The sequence below is a fragment of the Oncorhynchus nerka genome, linkage group LG26, assembly GCF_034236695.1.
Source record: "Oncorhynchus nerka isolate Pitt River linkage group LG26, Oner_Uvic_2.0, whole genome shotgun sequence".
Lineage (NCBI taxonomy): Eukaryota > Metazoa > Chordata > Actinopteri > Salmoniformes > Salmonidae > Oncorhynchus > Oncorhynchus nerka.
The window spans coordinates 19,370,436-19,387,428 of record NC_088421.1 but is presented as its reverse complement, the minus strand read 5'-3'; the positions used below and the strand labels follow the sequence as shown (position 1 = coordinate 19,387,428).

The 16,993-nt window shown below is 41.3% G+C and overlaps 1 protein-coding gene and 1 pseudogene across 1 annotated transcript in view; one reads left to right on the top strand and one right to left on the bottom strand.

Annotated features, from left to right (window-relative positions):
* The window catches only part of LOC115110639 (growth factor receptor-bound protein 2), a 53,085-nt gene extending 44,952 nt beyond the window's left edge, over positions 1 to 8,133 (bottom strand). The window contains exons 1-2 of the mRNA XM_029636461.2: positions 7,920 to 8,133; positions 6,381 to 6,667 (exon numbers count right to left, since the gene is read on the bottom strand). Of these exons, the coding sequence (XP_029492321.1) occupies positions 6,381 to 6,458 (78 nt within the window). The 5' untranslated portion in view covers positions 6,459 to 6,667; positions 7,920 to 8,133. The remainder of the gene's footprint in view (positions 1 to 6,380; positions 6,668 to 7,919) is intronic.
* Positions 8,134 to 9,237: 1,104 nt separating this feature from the next.
* Positions 9,238 to 10,447, top strand: LOC115110904 (melanin-concentrating hormone receptor 1-like; annotated as a pseudogene).
* Positions 10,448 to 16,993: the final 6,546 nt, after the last annotated feature.

Sequence of the window (16,993 nt, the reverse complement as noted above, 5' to 3'; positions counted from 1 at the left end):
TAACGCAAACTAATAATCCAAAGTGACTGCTGTCATATTCACACACAGAACCTACTGACTGAATACTGAGGGAAAGAGGTTTAAAGATATCTGGACTTCACGCAGTCAATCTTTTGAATCTGGACTATAGAATGATTTATATTTCTGAAAAAAATACATTGTCATGTTTATGAAACACAACCAAAGGCTTACACAGCAGCAGCAGCATGAGGCGATTAATGCATGTTACGTTCCAATCCCACCCCTTTCATCCCATCAATGGTCGAGCTTTAGATAACTAGTTATGTAAAGGGTCTTTTCTAAAAGCAGGCAGAAATGAGGGTGAAATCAATTGTTGTGTGGCACCAGCTAGTCGCTAAACATCTTCACAACTGTTTGGATTAAGAATCCTATTTAAACTTTAAGAGGCCTTCAGCTGATATCCCGTGATTGACATACAGTTTATCAATCACTGACATATACAACCCTTTCTTTCATCAGCTACACCACCAGACTGTACACACTGACATCACAGCACAGCTTCTGGTTTGAGAGGGCCAACTCACAATCTTGTTCAGACGACAGAGACTCTTACAGTCTAGACTTCAGCCACCCAGAGACTAACAGTGACACACCGAGAGAGAGGTGACACAGAGACAACACAAGGGCTCAACAGATGCTCCTGTGTGATGGAGGGGGGATAGAAAATAGAATACAAACACCACATCACTCCATGCTGGTGCACTTAAGGCGACTTTGGGGGCTTTGAATAAACAATGCCTCAACACAGGCCATCCTCATGAGAGACACCCCTTGTCTCGAAAAAAGAGATGCTTGGGCTAGGCACTAGCAGGCAGTGCAGGAGATAGATGTTGAGAGAAGCGTGCCACAGACACTGATACTCAATCTTGGATGGCTTTTTGAATGCAATACCTTGCATGCAAACTAAACTGGGTGTAATAATTCAGTAGACAGAAGAAACAGATACTAAGCTTTAAAGAGGTGAAAGTTACACATTATCATGATAAATACCTTGGAATAGATTCATTTAGGTATGTAGGCGTAGGCTAGAACTTTGTCATCAATCACAAGACACTGAAGCAGTATACTCTACAGTATGTGAACCTGACAATTTGCATAAAACACAGACTTAGAAACAGAATGGCTGAGCTACCTAGTTTCCTTTCCCATTTTTAAAATATCACACTGACAGCTTTTCCTGATATGATACCCTCAAATTAAATCTATCACATATCAAAATGTCCAGACTGAATGGAAGCAGCAGTGTCTTGGCCAGCAAGTTTCAACTATGACAGACAAAACCAACCAATGACATAAAGCACCCACCAAATTATTATAATTATTATCCATTAAAACAGGCTATTGGGAGGAGTTGAGGTTAATATTCACACGAGGCCTAGTTAATGTGTTAATTTCCTTTCTGTGCCATTGAACCATTCAGTTATACAATAAGTAGACTATCTGAAGTGATTGTTCTGTAAACAGAAATGATCACACTGTGTTTTGAGACGGAAAATGCCCATCTTGAGCACTAGCCATGTAGCAGGGCATTTAAAATGTGACCAACTCCACCTTGCAACTAGTGACTCTCAGACCTGCTAGTTTGGGAGCAAGCCAAACCTAAAAAGGAAAAATCCCACTCTGCTCAAATAGAAAGTGGTCAACCTCAAACGGTCACAATGATATGGAACGGCAGCTTGCCAAAAGGCAGAATTACAACCCCTGGATTTCAAACTATTGGTTTATAATCTACGATTCATCTTTTTAAGTGTAATAATCCAGTTACGCTCGGTACTCTTTGATGATTAACTTACCTCAGGTGAACAATTGGTCTGAAGAAAAACCCATGTTAGCAAATAGTGGTTGCTTCAAGCTGCCTTCAAGGTTTAGGCATATGGCAAAGACTGAAAACACAATCTTAGGCATTACCTTATGTGCATTTGCACATGCAGTAACTCTGCAATGGCATTTGCATTGCAGTCAATGAAAGTTATTCCTCACCAATACATGCCCCCCCCCCCAAAAAAAACTTGCTAAACGAAAGCAGCTGAGAATAGTCCATCACATGGAAGCTGGTGCACTCGGCTTGATTTTGTGGTTTAGCCTACGTGCTAAACATGCCACTGTGTGAGGTGCCAATGGGCATTACGGGGGATGGAGAGAGAATATGGGCATGTACTGTCCTGTCCCACAGAAGAGCAATCTGGAGGGGAGAACATTCAGACATACATCCTGCTATCAGTAGAGTGAGGAAAGGAGGAGGGGGGTTTAAGAGTGATAGTTTGAGAAAGGGAGACTTGTCAAGTAAACTAGTATCTATTGCTGTGAACGACTCAGTGAGTGACATTGGCAAGTCACTGCTACTGCAGAAAAACTGCTGTTCTGGGGGGTGTTACTCTAAATAGGCCGACCATCCCGTCTCCGAATGTGGAGCTTGCTCGGCACTGTTCTGTTAATGACCCCTCTTTCACAGTCAGCTCACCCCCTGCTCTCATTCACATCAACGAAGGCAATTATGATTAAAGGTTAATAAATCTATTTGCATTCAAATCACTTTTTGACAGCACACCTTTTGATTTAAACAAAACCTTCCATGCATATTTGCCCGTTGTAGAAGTGCTCAGAAAGTTACATTTTGGACCGGAATGCAAAAACATTCAACAGATTAACGTGCTCAAAGTTAACCTATTTTGTATATCTGGCCATACTATGGAGACATCCATGTCTTCATCACTGGAAAAGATAAACGGCTGAGATTGATATCACTTAACAAGTTGACAAACCTATTTTTCATTTATTTTTTTACATTGTCCTTTAACCTTAAAAAGTCAATGATCTAAAAATGCACCAATTTTCACACCAATGTTTTTCATATTACATATGTTGTAGCTTAGATCCTATTTTACATCTGAGGTTGTGTTGTGCCGCCATCGATTGAGACAACATGCTCTTGAATACAGGGTGGGTGTAATGTATTGGCTGATAAATGTACTAAAATGCAAATAACATTTCAACTTTCAAAATGGTACCACAAAGATGGTTGAGGTCCACACAGAGAATGTTGACTTGAATGGGAAGTTAAGTTGATTTAAATTATACCATCAATCTTCCATAGAAAACCTATTGAACTCATAGAAATATAGATAATAGAATATACATGACCAATTAAGTTGACATTCAACAGTGGGTAGACAGGTGGCTATCTTTTTGGTATCAGTTAAATATCAATTGCAATGGTGTACCAGCTAAATTGCAGTGGTCTGAAGGGATAGGTCCCTTCTATTAATTATATTTCTAAAATTGAAATGAAACCCACCCTGTGGGTTGGTTTGCATCTTTTCCAGTAATGAAGGATGTCTCATGGTGCGAACATGTATGGAAAATGTTGTTTAAATCAAAAGGGATGCTTTCTAAGTGAATTAATTCAAATGGGATTCACCCGTAAGTGAGATGCACCAATCATTCTACTGAGGGCCCCCTGATCATTCCTAGGAATTGGATCCAAAACATGTCAGCCAAAGAACAAAGGCAGCACACAGAGCAGGAGGGGCTAGCCAAAAGCACTTACTTAAAGAGATTCTTTAGGACAATGAACCCTAGACCTTCCCATGCTCTGGTAGTGCATACTCCTTTCACATTCAAACTCATGTCTCTGCAAGGTAAACAGGCTGACAATGTCCTTCTCAGTGTTGAGGATCTGATGTGATCAAGTATTAAAAATGGATTTGGAAGGGTAAAAAAAACAGACTGTCTGAATCTCCCAATAAACAAACATCTCACGCTGGGTAGCGTGCTGTCTACTTCTAGAAGTTAACTTCTTTCAGAGTAACACTAACGATTCTGGCTGTGAAAATTGAGATAACTTTTTTTCTTCGTCTGATATGCAAATGTAATAAAGAACCCTTATATGTAGCTCTACTTTCTGAGCCCTCTCTCCCCAGAGTCCCCTGGTGAGATAAGGCCTCTTCAAAACCCCATCGCAAATCACATACGAAGACAAAAAAAACAGGCCAAAATTCATTCATACATTGCCAGAGACTAAAAAGCTAAGTTGACTGCACATAGTCTGCATACAATCCTTTTCATATTTATAAGTAAAGATATTCGAGAGAACTCCTCAAGATCTTACTAACACATACGGAGGGCTGGGTGAAGGGAAGCAGAATGGAAAGGCTGATGGTGCCGAGGCAATGTGGCGGTCTAGCCTGTGTAACTCCTGCAGGAATTTTAGAGTATCGCTATGCTGCAGACTTTGCGTTCTGCCATCAAGCTGCTCGCCACCTCGCCCTCTGATTAATATTTATGCAGAGGTCGGTGCTGCTGGGGGCTTGGGGAAGGGGGGGGTCGTATCACAGGGGCCCAGCACCACGCTGGCATCTGAGGCTAGGAAGGACGGGAGTCTCTCTCTGGCTAGCCTACTCCTTGTCACCCCAGAGTTGGACCTGTCCTAAAGCTACAGAGGGTAGTGCATACAGCTCAGTACATCACTGGGGCCAAGCTACCTGCCATTCAGGACCTAAATACTAGGCGTGTCAGAGGAAGGCCTAAAAGACTCCAGTCATCCAAGTCATAGACTGTTCTCTCTGATCCGCATGGCAAGCGGTACCGGAGCGCCAAGTTTAGGTCCAAAAGGCTCCTTAACAGCTTCTACACTCAAGCCATAAGACTGCTGAACAATTGATCAAATGGCCACCCAGACAATTTACATTGACACACCCACCAGTTTTCTTTTACACAGCTGCTACTCGCTGTTTATTATCTATGTATAGTCACTTTACCCCTACCTACATGTACATATTACCTCGACTAACCTGTACCCCCGCACACTGACTCGGTACCGGCACCCCTTGTATGTAGCCTCATTATTGTGTTACTTTTCATTTGATTTGTTACCCTTTAGTTTATTTAGTAAATATTTGATTAACTCTATTTACTAAACTGCATTGTTGGTTAAGGGCTTGTAAGTAAGCATTTCACGGTAAGGTCTACACTCGTTGTATTCGGCACATGACAAATAACATTAGATTTGAAATTAAGAGTATTGTGTTTCTGTGGTTATAGGGGTCTTGTGTAAGAGACCACTGTGCTTAACTAGCTTTAAGCATTACTTAACAATGCTTTAAAACCCATAAATTAGCTAGGCAAGAACATATTTTCTGAGTGTGACTCATGTTGAAGAGACTGGGTGGGTTTTAAAAATAAGTGGGAGATAACTACTGATACTGTTTCAACAGCAGTGTCCTCTCCAACTGCATGAGAGGCGGGTGGGTACCTGTCGCCTGTCAACACACACTGCTTTGGGTGTATGAAGAGGGACGGTCTGCACTGGTGTGTTATGTTCATCAAGTGTCCCAGAGGGGAAAATATCTCTGACATTTATACACAAATAGTGCATGGGGCATTCTGATGGGGTGTATGGACTGCTAATAGCCACACAAAACACCACAGAATGCCATAAATAGTTCAAGGATTCAAAGTGTACAGAATCTTACAAACATGTAGTTGCTAGCAAGACAGAGGTTTAGCTCCATTTGCTACACATACACAATCATTTGAAATGGAAATCAGATAAAACATATGATAGCTGGTGTGCTTAGGCGGTAAATTTACCCCCCCTTTACCTAAAACCCATTGAAATTCAGAGGGATTATGATGATTACATTTAAATCCCAGAGCACTTTCATAGACATTTTTTTCTAATAACTTGCAGTCCCATGATGATCAAGCTCTGAAAATGGACTGAGCTCTTTTCAGGGAGCCTGATAGTGAGGCTTTGAGTAAGATGGCTGTCTGAAGTGATCCATTGGCCCCAGGTTGTGTCAGATTAGAGAAGTTGTAGGATTGGCATTTCAACACAGTGAAATAAACCCATCCGCAAATCCCTTGGGTTCCCTGTGTTGAGCCCCATCACTCTACTAGGCCCAAACCTTGTATTGAACGTACTATGATGTTGGCTTATTCATTGAATAGGGTGTAGCTTTAGATACCGATACTATACTGTGTGTGAAGGGCTGAGGAAAGAAAGTGCAGACGAACATTGCAGAAGGTAACAATTCTGACAAATAAGCTGTTGTGTTGCTGTTATTTACTAGACGTGGGACGATAAGGTCTTTGATATTTTCCATGACAAACATTTTATTGTAGCTGGTTTGCAATAGAAAAACATGTTAGTGTAATTCAAATGTAATTTTTCTTGACAGTTGATGGGCATATGCTCCCAGAACAGCAATTTGATGTGCCAGTAAACATACATTTGTCCATTAATTGTAGATTAACAACCTTTGTCGAGGTGAATTATACAATAATTTAAAACCGATAACTATCAGCTACCAAGCCTTGCAATTACTTCATTTGAAGACAAAAAAATGCACTAATCCTACCTTTAGAACTTCCCCACGTTTAAAACTTAACTCGTCGTCAGCAGTGGCTTTGAAATCGTATTTGGCAATGGCCTCCATGTTACTGGTTGTTGGATACCCGTGGGTTTAGGGTACCTGATAGGGTGAATGCTGTTTTATTCCCTGTCGTTGATGTGTGGAGACCAGCAGTGTCAAAATAAAAACACAGTTCAAGTATTCCGTGATCGGTTGCTTGCTCCGAGTCGCTCCTCCCGTCTATGACCCGTTCCTTTAGGGCTGGATCCTCACATAAAGCTCACAGTAGGTATCTGCAAAAAAGGAGAAACATGCCACAAATTAATATCTAGCGTCTCTGTTTATGCATGGATGTTGTGTCGGTCAACCACTGTATGATGATGGGACTGAAATTGACAGATGTTCTTCTAAAAAGAGATGAAGGCAGACAGTTGACATCTTTCGGGTGTGCACTTGATACATTTGATGCTGATAAAAACATTTAAAAAACGGCAATGAGATGGGTGGAGTTCGTTTTGCATGGCTGGTGCCCCGGGTGGACGGAGTATATTCATTTTAGACCATTCCATTGGTCCTTAAGTGAAATCTCAACCCACATGGGGCACCTGGCAATGCAAAACTAACAGTACCAATGTCAGAATTAAATCCACACTAGTGGTTGGCCAATATTTGACAATTGACAGGCCATTGTTGGGTACCGGGGAGCACTAAAGTCTGTAGCTACTTGTTGTAGTGCAACATGCCTCATACGAAGTTTACTAGCTCTCCAATCAGATTCTTTGTTTACTAAACATTTCTTAGCCTGCTTGATACTGGAATATACAATTTCTGCATCAATTCGATACTTTCTGCTACGTAGGTTACTACTAGTTACCCAGGCTTACTTACCAATCATGCGAAGTACGTTATATTAAGTGACTAGCTAGTTAGTTGGTGAACAACATCTTTCTAGGTTATTATTTGACCATTCACGTTTATGGGAGACTGGCAACTCTCGGTATCAGTTTGTTCTGTGACACAGCTTCCACTTGTAGGAAAGTCAGTTAACTAACGTTAGGTACCCACATTATGGCCAGTGACATAGCCAATCCTACTACATTTCCGCTAAAGTGTTACAGTAGATAAATTCACTTATGTTGGTTGTACTGCGAAACACCGTTTCCAGCTGTTTTGAATTAGAGCTAGGAGCCAGTTAAAACGCTATACATGTGAAAGTGGAAGCTAACGTTAGCTAGCAACTAGCCAAAACGAAAAAGCTAGCCGGCTATTTAGCTAGCTACTTGTAACAACGAACACAAATTTAAAAAACACCAACCTATTTTGCCAACAGTTATTTGTTTAATATTTAGGTTAAATATTTGTGTGCAGTTGTGTATGTCAATTCGTAGTTTTCTGCATGGCAAGCAGATAGGCCTATTAGCTAGCTACAGTACTATAGCTATAAAAAATATAAAAAACGAAGAAAATACTTTCGTATGCTAACGGGTACTGTAGCTGGCTGGCTAGCCTTTGCTTTGGATTCAGTAGAACGAGACAAAAACTCACCCGCCAGTTTAGCTGTGAAATGTAAACTTCTTGCTTGATCAAATGTCCTTATTGTTTATGATCCACCCTTTGCAGTTTTGTTAATGGTGGTTAATGTACAAAATCAGTCTGTTTTTGCTTAAACCCGAACTAGCCAGCGACGTTAATTTCCGCTTCCTTCCAGATACTTCGGATGCTGCTGCTGCTTCGGCTCCTGCCTCGCGCTGTGAGCAGGGTGTCTGACCGGCCCATAGGTCTCGCCTGCGAGCCACTGGACCGTCTATCGCGATACTTTCACCTGATAGCGAGCTGCATAAAGCTCTGTGATTGCATTGCTCTTTTTTATTTTATTCAAGTACAGCGCAAATATATGTATCTCTGTTTGTCACATAACTTTGGTGTGCCTGATGCAGCAATAGGCAATACAGATTAAAGTGTTGTTGTACTATTTAAAACACATTTCTGTTACATAGCAAGTTAGATGGTGAAAAACATAGGAAAGTGCGTCACCTAGTGGCAAATGGTGTCTACTACGGTCTGCATTAAAAAAAAGAATGCTTACACCCTGGTGTTATGGGAAAATGAATAATTGGAATACAAATAGCTACATTTGGAGGTGTTGTCAATGTCCCCCTATCTTGGAAATTGTGGCACGTTTTTTTTCATCACTGTAAACCTCATAGGCTCTCTTTCAATAACTATTCTTGTGTGAGGGATAGCTTTGATTAGCAACACTGCTGGTGTAAAGATAGAAGAAGAAGACCAATTGGATTTTGAAGAGAGGCTACAGAAATAGGAGCAGGAAAAGGTCCGTTTGTACAAATTCACCCCGTCTCCACTGAATTACTTTGATTGATTGATTAATTGATGTACTAGAATAATTGGAGCCTGGTTCATCACCAATAATTACAGTGCACAGCATAGACAAGGGCGCCCGTGCCTTTCTTTGGGTCTAAGATGTTTACAATTCGGGTTGTAAAGAATGTTGAGTAGTTGCAAGTGTTTCACCTGAGAAGTATTATTATCATTATTTTGCATTGTGTTGTCTTTTTGAGACTGTGATGAGGACAAGGATTTTTCCTGAATATATTTTGATGTCATTACAACAATTCTTGCCACTATGAAATAATACATTTCACTATTCGACTGCATCTGTTTGAGCACGAAGTGGGTTTTATTGACAGTAGCCAAACAGAGCAATAATAGTATAGCCTACGGATAACAGAATATTTATTTCTATAGTCTACTCTGATAATAATTAGGCCGACGTTATTTGTCTGTTTTCACATCATTTTTCATTCAGAGCCCATTCTTTTGTTGAGCTTAGTCTAACTTCGAAATGGACTTCGAAAATATATCGAATGACAACTGATCTCAGACGTTTCTCCCATCATACAACTCATCCGAAAGTCCAGCAGGTAGCCTGTGATTTTCCTGATTTCATGCATGAATGTTATAATGTAAAATCAATGTTAATGAATTCAATGTTATCCTCGGAATTTAGTTCTATGACTTTTACTTTACATTTGAGTGAAATTATTAAATGTGAACGCGTGGTTTAATTAAACAACAAGGCCCGAGGTGTGGTATATGGCCAATACTACAAACTCCCAAGGTGCCTTATTGCTAATGTAAACTGGTTACCAACGTAATTAGAACAGTAAAAATAACTGTTCTGTCATTCCCCTGGGATACCATCTGATATACAACGCATTCAGGGCTTGAACCACCCAGGTTATAATTAGCAATGAATATCAGCACCACATGAGTTGACAGCTCCCATCTCTGAGGATTAGTTTGGAGTCTTTGATATTTGTGATGTAGCAGCCAGGAGTGACATTATACTGTTAGTAAAAATCAAGACTTACTGTATGCAAGCGAACACCTGTCTGAATGACACTGCAACATGAGACTGAATGTACTTTTCCTGTCAAACTTACATAAAATGATGTGCCCTACCACAACGTCCTAATGCCCAGCATTTTTAGTGTAATCTGCTTCTTTGGGATTATTGGCAACTGCATTGTCATCTACACCATTGTGAAGAAGACCAAGTTCCGAGCCCAGCAGACAGTGCCGGACATCTTCATCTTCAGCTTGTCTTTAGTGGACCTCCTCTTCCTCCTGGGCATGCCCTTCCTCATCCACCAGCTCCTGGGCAACGGTTCCTGGTGCTTTGGTGACATCATGTGCACGGTCATAACCACCTTGGACTCCAACAGCCAGATAGTGAGCACCTACATCCTCATCGTCATGACTCTGGACCGCTACTTGGCCACGGTCCATCCCATCCCATCCGCTTCAACCATGTGCGCACACCCTGCGTGGCGGGGGCTGCGGTGGGTCTGGTGTGGGTGCTCTCCCGGGTCTCCATCACTCCCGTGTGGATGTATGCTGACCTTATGCCCTGAGGTGACGGCTCAGTGGGCTGTGCCCTCCTGCTGCCCAATCCAGCCACTGACACCCAGTGGTTTACCCTCTACCAGATTGTGCTGGCCTTCGCCTTGTCTCTGGTCATCATCAAATCAAAATCAAATTTATTTATATAGACCTTCTTACATCAGCTGATATATTAAAGTGCTGTACAGAAACCCAGCCTAAAACCCCAAACAGCAAGCAATACAGGTGTAGAAGCACGATGGCTAGGAAAAACTCCCTAGAAAGGCCAAAACCTAGGAAGAAACCTAGAGAGGAACCAGGCTATGAGGGGTGGCCAGTCCTCTTCTGGCTGTGCCGGGTGGAGATTATAACAGAACATGACCAAGATGTTCAAATATTCATAAATGACCAGCATGGTCAAATAATAATAATCACAGTGGTTGTTGAGGGTGCAACAAGTCAGCACCTCAGGAGTAAATGTCAGTTGGCTTTTCATAGCCGATCATTAAGAGTATCTCTACCGCTCCTGCTGTCTCTAGAGAGTTGAAAACAGCAGGTCTGGGACAGGTAGCACGTCCTGTGAGCAGGTCAGTTTTCCATAGCCGCAGGCAGAACAGTTGAAACTGGAGCAGCAGCACGGCCAGGTGGACTGGGGACAGCAAGGAGTCATCATGCCAGGTAATGCTGAGGCATGGTCCTAGGGCTCAGGTCCTCCGAGAGAGAGAAAGAGAGAATTAGGGAGAGCATACTTAAATTCACATAGGACATCGCATAAGACAGGAGAAGTACTCCAGATATAACAGCATATACTGCAGCATAAATACTGGAGGCTGAGACAGGAGGGGTCAGGAGACACTGTGGCCCCATCCGATGATACCCCCGGACAGTGCCAAACAGGCAGGATATAACCCCACCCACTTTGCCAAAGCACAGCCCCCACACCACTAGAGGGATATCTTCAACCACCAATTTACCATCCTGAGACAAGGCCGAGTATAGCCCACAAAGATCTCCGCTACGGCACAACCCAAGGGGGGGCGCCAACCCAGACAGGAAGATCACATCAGAGACTCAATCCACTCAAGTGACGCACCCCTCCTAGGGACAGCATGGAAGAGCACCAGTAAGCCAGTGACTCATCCCCTGTAATAGGGTTAGAGGCAGAGAATCCCAGTGTAGAGAGGGGAACCGGCCAGGCAGAGACAGCAAGGGTGGTTCGTTGCTCCAGAGCCTTTCCGTTCACCTTCACACTCCTGGGCCAGACTACACTCAATCATATGACCCACTGAATAGATGAGTCTTCAGTAAAGACTTAAAGGTTGAGACCGAGTCTGCGTCTCTCACATGGGTAGGCAGACCATTCCATAAAAATGGAGCTCTATAGGAGAAAGCTCTGCCTCCAGCTGTTTGCTTAGAAATTCTAGGGACAATTAGGAGGCCCGCGTCTTGTGAGCGTACGTGTAGGTATGTACGGCAGGACCAAATCGGAAAGATAGGTAGGAGCAAGCCCATGTAATGCTTTGTAGGTTAGCAGTTAAACCTTGAAATCAGCCCTTGCCTTAACAGGAAGCCAGTGTAGGGAGGCTAGAATTGGAGTAATATGATCAAATATTTTGGTTCTAGTCAGGATTCTAGCAGCTATATTTAGCACTAACTGAAGTTTATTTAGTGCCCTATCCGGGTAGCCAGAAAGTAGAGCATTGCAGTAGTCTAACCTAAAAGTAACAAAAGCATGGATTAATTTTTCTGCATCCTTTTTGGACAGAAAGTTTCTGATTTTTGCAATGTTACGTAGATGGAAAAAAGCTGTCCTTGAAACAGTCTTGATATGTTCGTCAAAAGAGAGATCAGGGTCCAGAGTAACGCCGAGGTCCTTCACAGTTTTACTTGAGACGACTGTACAACCGTCAAGATTAATTGTCAGATTCAACAGAAGATCTCTTTGTTTCTTGGGACCTAGAACAAGAATCTCTGTTTTGTCCGAGTTTAAAAGTAGAAAGTTTGCAGTCATCCACTTCCTTATGTATGAAACACAGGCTTCTCATCCACTTCCTTATGTCTGAAACACAGGCTTCTAGCGAGGGCAATTTTGGGGCTTCACCATGTTTCATTGAAATGTACAGCTGTGTGTCGTCCGCATAGCAGTGAAGTTAACATTATATTTTCGAATGACATCCCCAAGAGGTAAAATATATAGTGAAAACAATAGTGGTCCTAAAACAGAACCTTGAGGAACACCGAAATTTACAGTTGATTTGTCAGAGGACAAACCATTCACAGAGACAAACTGATATCTTTCCGACAGACAAGATCTAAACCAGGTACAGAACTTGTTCGTGTAGACCAATTTGGGTTTCCAATCTCTCCAAAAGAATGTGGTGATCGATGGTATCAAAAGCAGCACTAAGGTCTAGGAGCACGAGGACAGATGCAGAGCCTCGGTCTGACGCCATCAAAAGGTCATTTACCACCTTCACAAGTGCAGTCTCAGTGCTATGATGGGGTCTAAAACCAGACTGAAGCATTTCGTATACATTGTTTTGTCTTCAGAAAGGCAGTGAGTTGCTGCGCATCTTTTTAAAAATATTTTGAGAGGAATGGAAGATTCGATATAGGCCGATAGTTTATTATATTGTCTGGGTCAAGGTTTGGCTTTTTCAAGAGAGGCTTTATTACTGCCACTTTTAGTGAGTTTGGTACACATCCGGTGGATAGAGAGCCGTTTATTATGTTCAACATAAGAGGGCAAAGCACAGGAAGCAGCTCTTTCAGTAGTTTAGTTGGAATAGGGTCCAGTATGCAGCTTGAAGGTTTAGAGGCCATGATTATTTTCATCATTGTGTCAAGAGATATAGTACTAAAACACTTGAGTGACCCTCTTAATCCTAGGTCCTGGCAGAGTTGTGCAGACTCAGGACAACTGTGCTTTGGAGGAATACGCAGATTTAAAGAGGAGTCCGTAATTTGCTTTCTAATGACCATGATCTTTCCTCAAAGAAGTTAATGAATTTATTACTGCTGAAGTGAAAGCCATCCTCTCTTGGAGAATGCTGCTTTTTAGTTAGCTTTGAGACAGTATCAAAAATACATTTCGGATTGTTCTTATTTTCCTCAATTAAGTTGGAAAAATAGGATGATCGAGCAGCAGTGATGGCTCTTGGTTAAGTGATGTGCAAGGTTAAATTGAGTTCCTCAGTTAGGTGGTTAACTGATTTTTGTCCTCTGACATCTTGGGAAGGCAGAGGGAGTCTGGAAGGGCATCAAGGAATCTTTGGGTGGTCTAAGAATTTATAGCACAACCTTTGATGCTCCTTGCTTGGGGTCTGAGCAGATTATTTGTTGCGATTGCAAACATAATAAAATGGTGGTCCGATAGTCCATTAAGATCCACAACATGACACCTGAAACCCCACCTCTTTCAGGAATACCTAGGATAGGATAAAGTAATCCTTCTCACCCCCCCCCCCCCTTAAAAGATTTAGATGCACTATTGTAAAGTGGCTGTTCCACTGGATGTCTTAAGGTGAACGCACCAATTTGTAAGTCGCTCTGGATAAGAGCGTCTGCTAAATGACTTAAATGTAATGTAAATGTAAACATTTATTCCATGGTACAAAACTAGGTCCAGAGTATGACTGTAGTAGGTGCAGAGACATGTTGGACAAAAAGTATTTTGGAGTGGGTCTGTGGAGTTTTCCATGTGAATATTAAAATCACCAAAAATTAGAATATTATCTGCAATGACTACAAGGTCCGATAGGAATTCAGGGAACTCAGTGAGGAACGCTGTATATGGCCCAGGAGGCCTGTAAACAGTAGCTATACTGAAATTGAAATGTGCTATCGTAAATGTTAGCAACACTTCTGCCTTTGCGGCATTCACAGGGGATATGGTCACTGGTGTAACCAGGAGGTGAGGCCTCATTTAACACAGTAAATTCATCAGGTTTAAGCCATGTTTCAGTCAGGCCAATCACATCAAGATTATGAACAGTGATTAGTTCATTGACTATAACTGCCTTTGATGTGAGGTATCACGATCTCTTTCAATAATGGAAGGAATGGAGGAGGTCTTTATTCTAGTGAGATTGCTAAGGCGAACACCGCCATGTTTAGTTTTGCCCAACCTAGGTCGAGGCACAGACACGGTCTCAATGGGGATAGCTGAGCTGACTACACTGACTGTGCTAGTGGCAGACTCCACTATTCTGGCAGGCTGGCTAACAGCTTGCTGCCTGGCCTGCACCCTATTTAATTGTGGAGCTAGAGGCGTTAGAGCCCCGTCTATGTTGGTATATAAGATGAGAGCACTCCTCCAGCTAGGATGGAGTCTGTCACTCCTCAACAGGCCAGGCTTGGTCCTGTTTGTGGGTGAGTTCCAGAAAGAGGGCCGATTATCTACAAATTCTATCTTTTGGGAACCCGAGGTAAAGACAATTTCAGGTTGGATATTCGCCGGATATTCGCCTGTAGTTTTCCTTACGTCCACCAACAGCAGTTAGGGACAGTCAACATAGTGACAAATCACATTTTTCAAATTTCAATAGCTCTTTAACCATTACTCCAAACACTTTCAAAACTGGTTGTAGCTAACTCGATGGCATAGACACACATTACACACCCTTTAGTTTGTCCATTTTTATTTTTATTTTTTTATCTCACATGGTTTTACATGAATTTTTCCAAATGTAGAATTTCAATAGCTCCTTGGTCATGTGACCTAATGTCCGCTGACTACCCTTCTATATTGCACACTCTTGTTTGTGTACTGTAAAATCATGCGGTGTCACGTACATTTTTCATAGTTTCACATTTGCAATAGCTCCTTGGTCATGTCAATTACACACCTAAGAAGCATACAGTGGATATACACCCATATTGCATAACCTCTAGTCAAGTATCTTCTATATTGTTGTACATTATTATTAGTTTGACAATTAGGGGGTTCAGTCCAGTGTTGTTTACCCATTTCTTTAAAATGTATCTACAATAATTGCTAGTTCTAAGTACTTATTTTCCCTGTTTTTTGTTTTTCCACAGTATTTAACAGGAGAGAGACAGATAATATCTCCTTTCGTCATTAATATCAACCATAAAGGAAAGGGGCAAAGTACGAGAGTCATGCTATTAATTGTCCAAAGCGGGGATGGAGAGTGAGCTAGTGAGGTAGGCTGCAGTGGGTTTGCTGGTCAATACATATACTGAACATGTAACCACAGTAATGGTGGCCAGTAAATCAATGAATAAAAATATAATATTGACAAATTAAACAAATTGTAGACCTTTAATCTTTTCCAACATGTCAACAGACACTTAACTTCAAATAAGTATGAAACATTTCACCGTGTTAACTTTCTCTTTATCCCTGGTACATGTCAGAGCCTCTTCAGTGTGGATGGGGCACAGCATACATTTTCAACAACAAAGACTGCACTTCTAGTTTGTGTTCTTTACTCTGTTGAGCTCTTTTGTCTTCATTCCTAGTTACAGCACATGGAACCACCGTTGGCATGGAAAACATTCAATCAAAACAAAACAAAGTGTAACACGTTATAAATCATATCAAATATCAATGCAGTATGACGAATTAGCCATCCATTGTGTTATATCATAAATTGCGTCACTGTTGTCAAAAGATTATAAACATGTTAAATAAAGTTACTAACCCAGTCAGTCTTTGGGCCACATCCAGGTTCTTTATCAGTGGCACACAAGCAGTTGTTGGTTTTGTTGAACTCTGAAATCATAGGCATGAACTGAACATATGGCTTTCCCACACAACTACATAAAAATAAAGAATTTACATTTACTTTGAATTAAATGTCATTACCAGACATTTTTAGTATATCCTCAGCCATTTCTTTTCCCAGTTGCTCCATGTGTTTTTGAAGATTCTATATCAATTTATATATATTTATATATATATTATATATATATTTTTTTTAACCTAATGTCACATAACAGCTAACCATTAATTATTGAAAATATAACTATCAAACCTGCATTATAAAGACCCCACAGCTGAAGGTGTCCTGCTGCATGGTGTGAGTTATTTCCCCTCCTTTACACTTTATGTCCACCCAGTCGTCTTTTCCATGGCAGGATCTTCTCATTTTGAAGTATTCTCTTTTTTATGTAAAAATAATGGAATTATGATTAGCAATAGGCAAATGAGTACACAAGCCAAATTTGTATGCTGTTTTCCTTATCACTATAATCTAGTAGTAATTTATTAGTAGAGGTAATTTCCTTTATGCCACATTCTACACACAGCCTAAATTATAGGCACTGAACCATTTACAGGACAATAAAAGTAGCATATAGGATCCAACCCTATCACAGAGTGAATAAATGTACAGTCGTGGCCAAAAGTTTTGAGAATGACACAAATATTAATTTTCACAAAGTCTGCTGCCTCAGTTTGTATGATGGCAATTTGCATATACCCCAGAATGTTATGAAGAGTGATCAGATGAATTGCAATTAATTGCAAAGTCCCTCTTTGCCATGCAAATGAACTGAATCCCCAAAAAACATTTCCACTGCATTTCAGCCCTGCCACAAAACGACCAGCTGACATCATGTCAGTGATTCTCTCGTTAACACAGGTGTGAGTGTTGACGAGGACAAGGCTGGAGATCACTCTGTCATGCTGATTGAGTTCGAATAACAGACTGGAAGCTTCAAAAGGAGGGTGGTGATGGAATCAGTGTTCT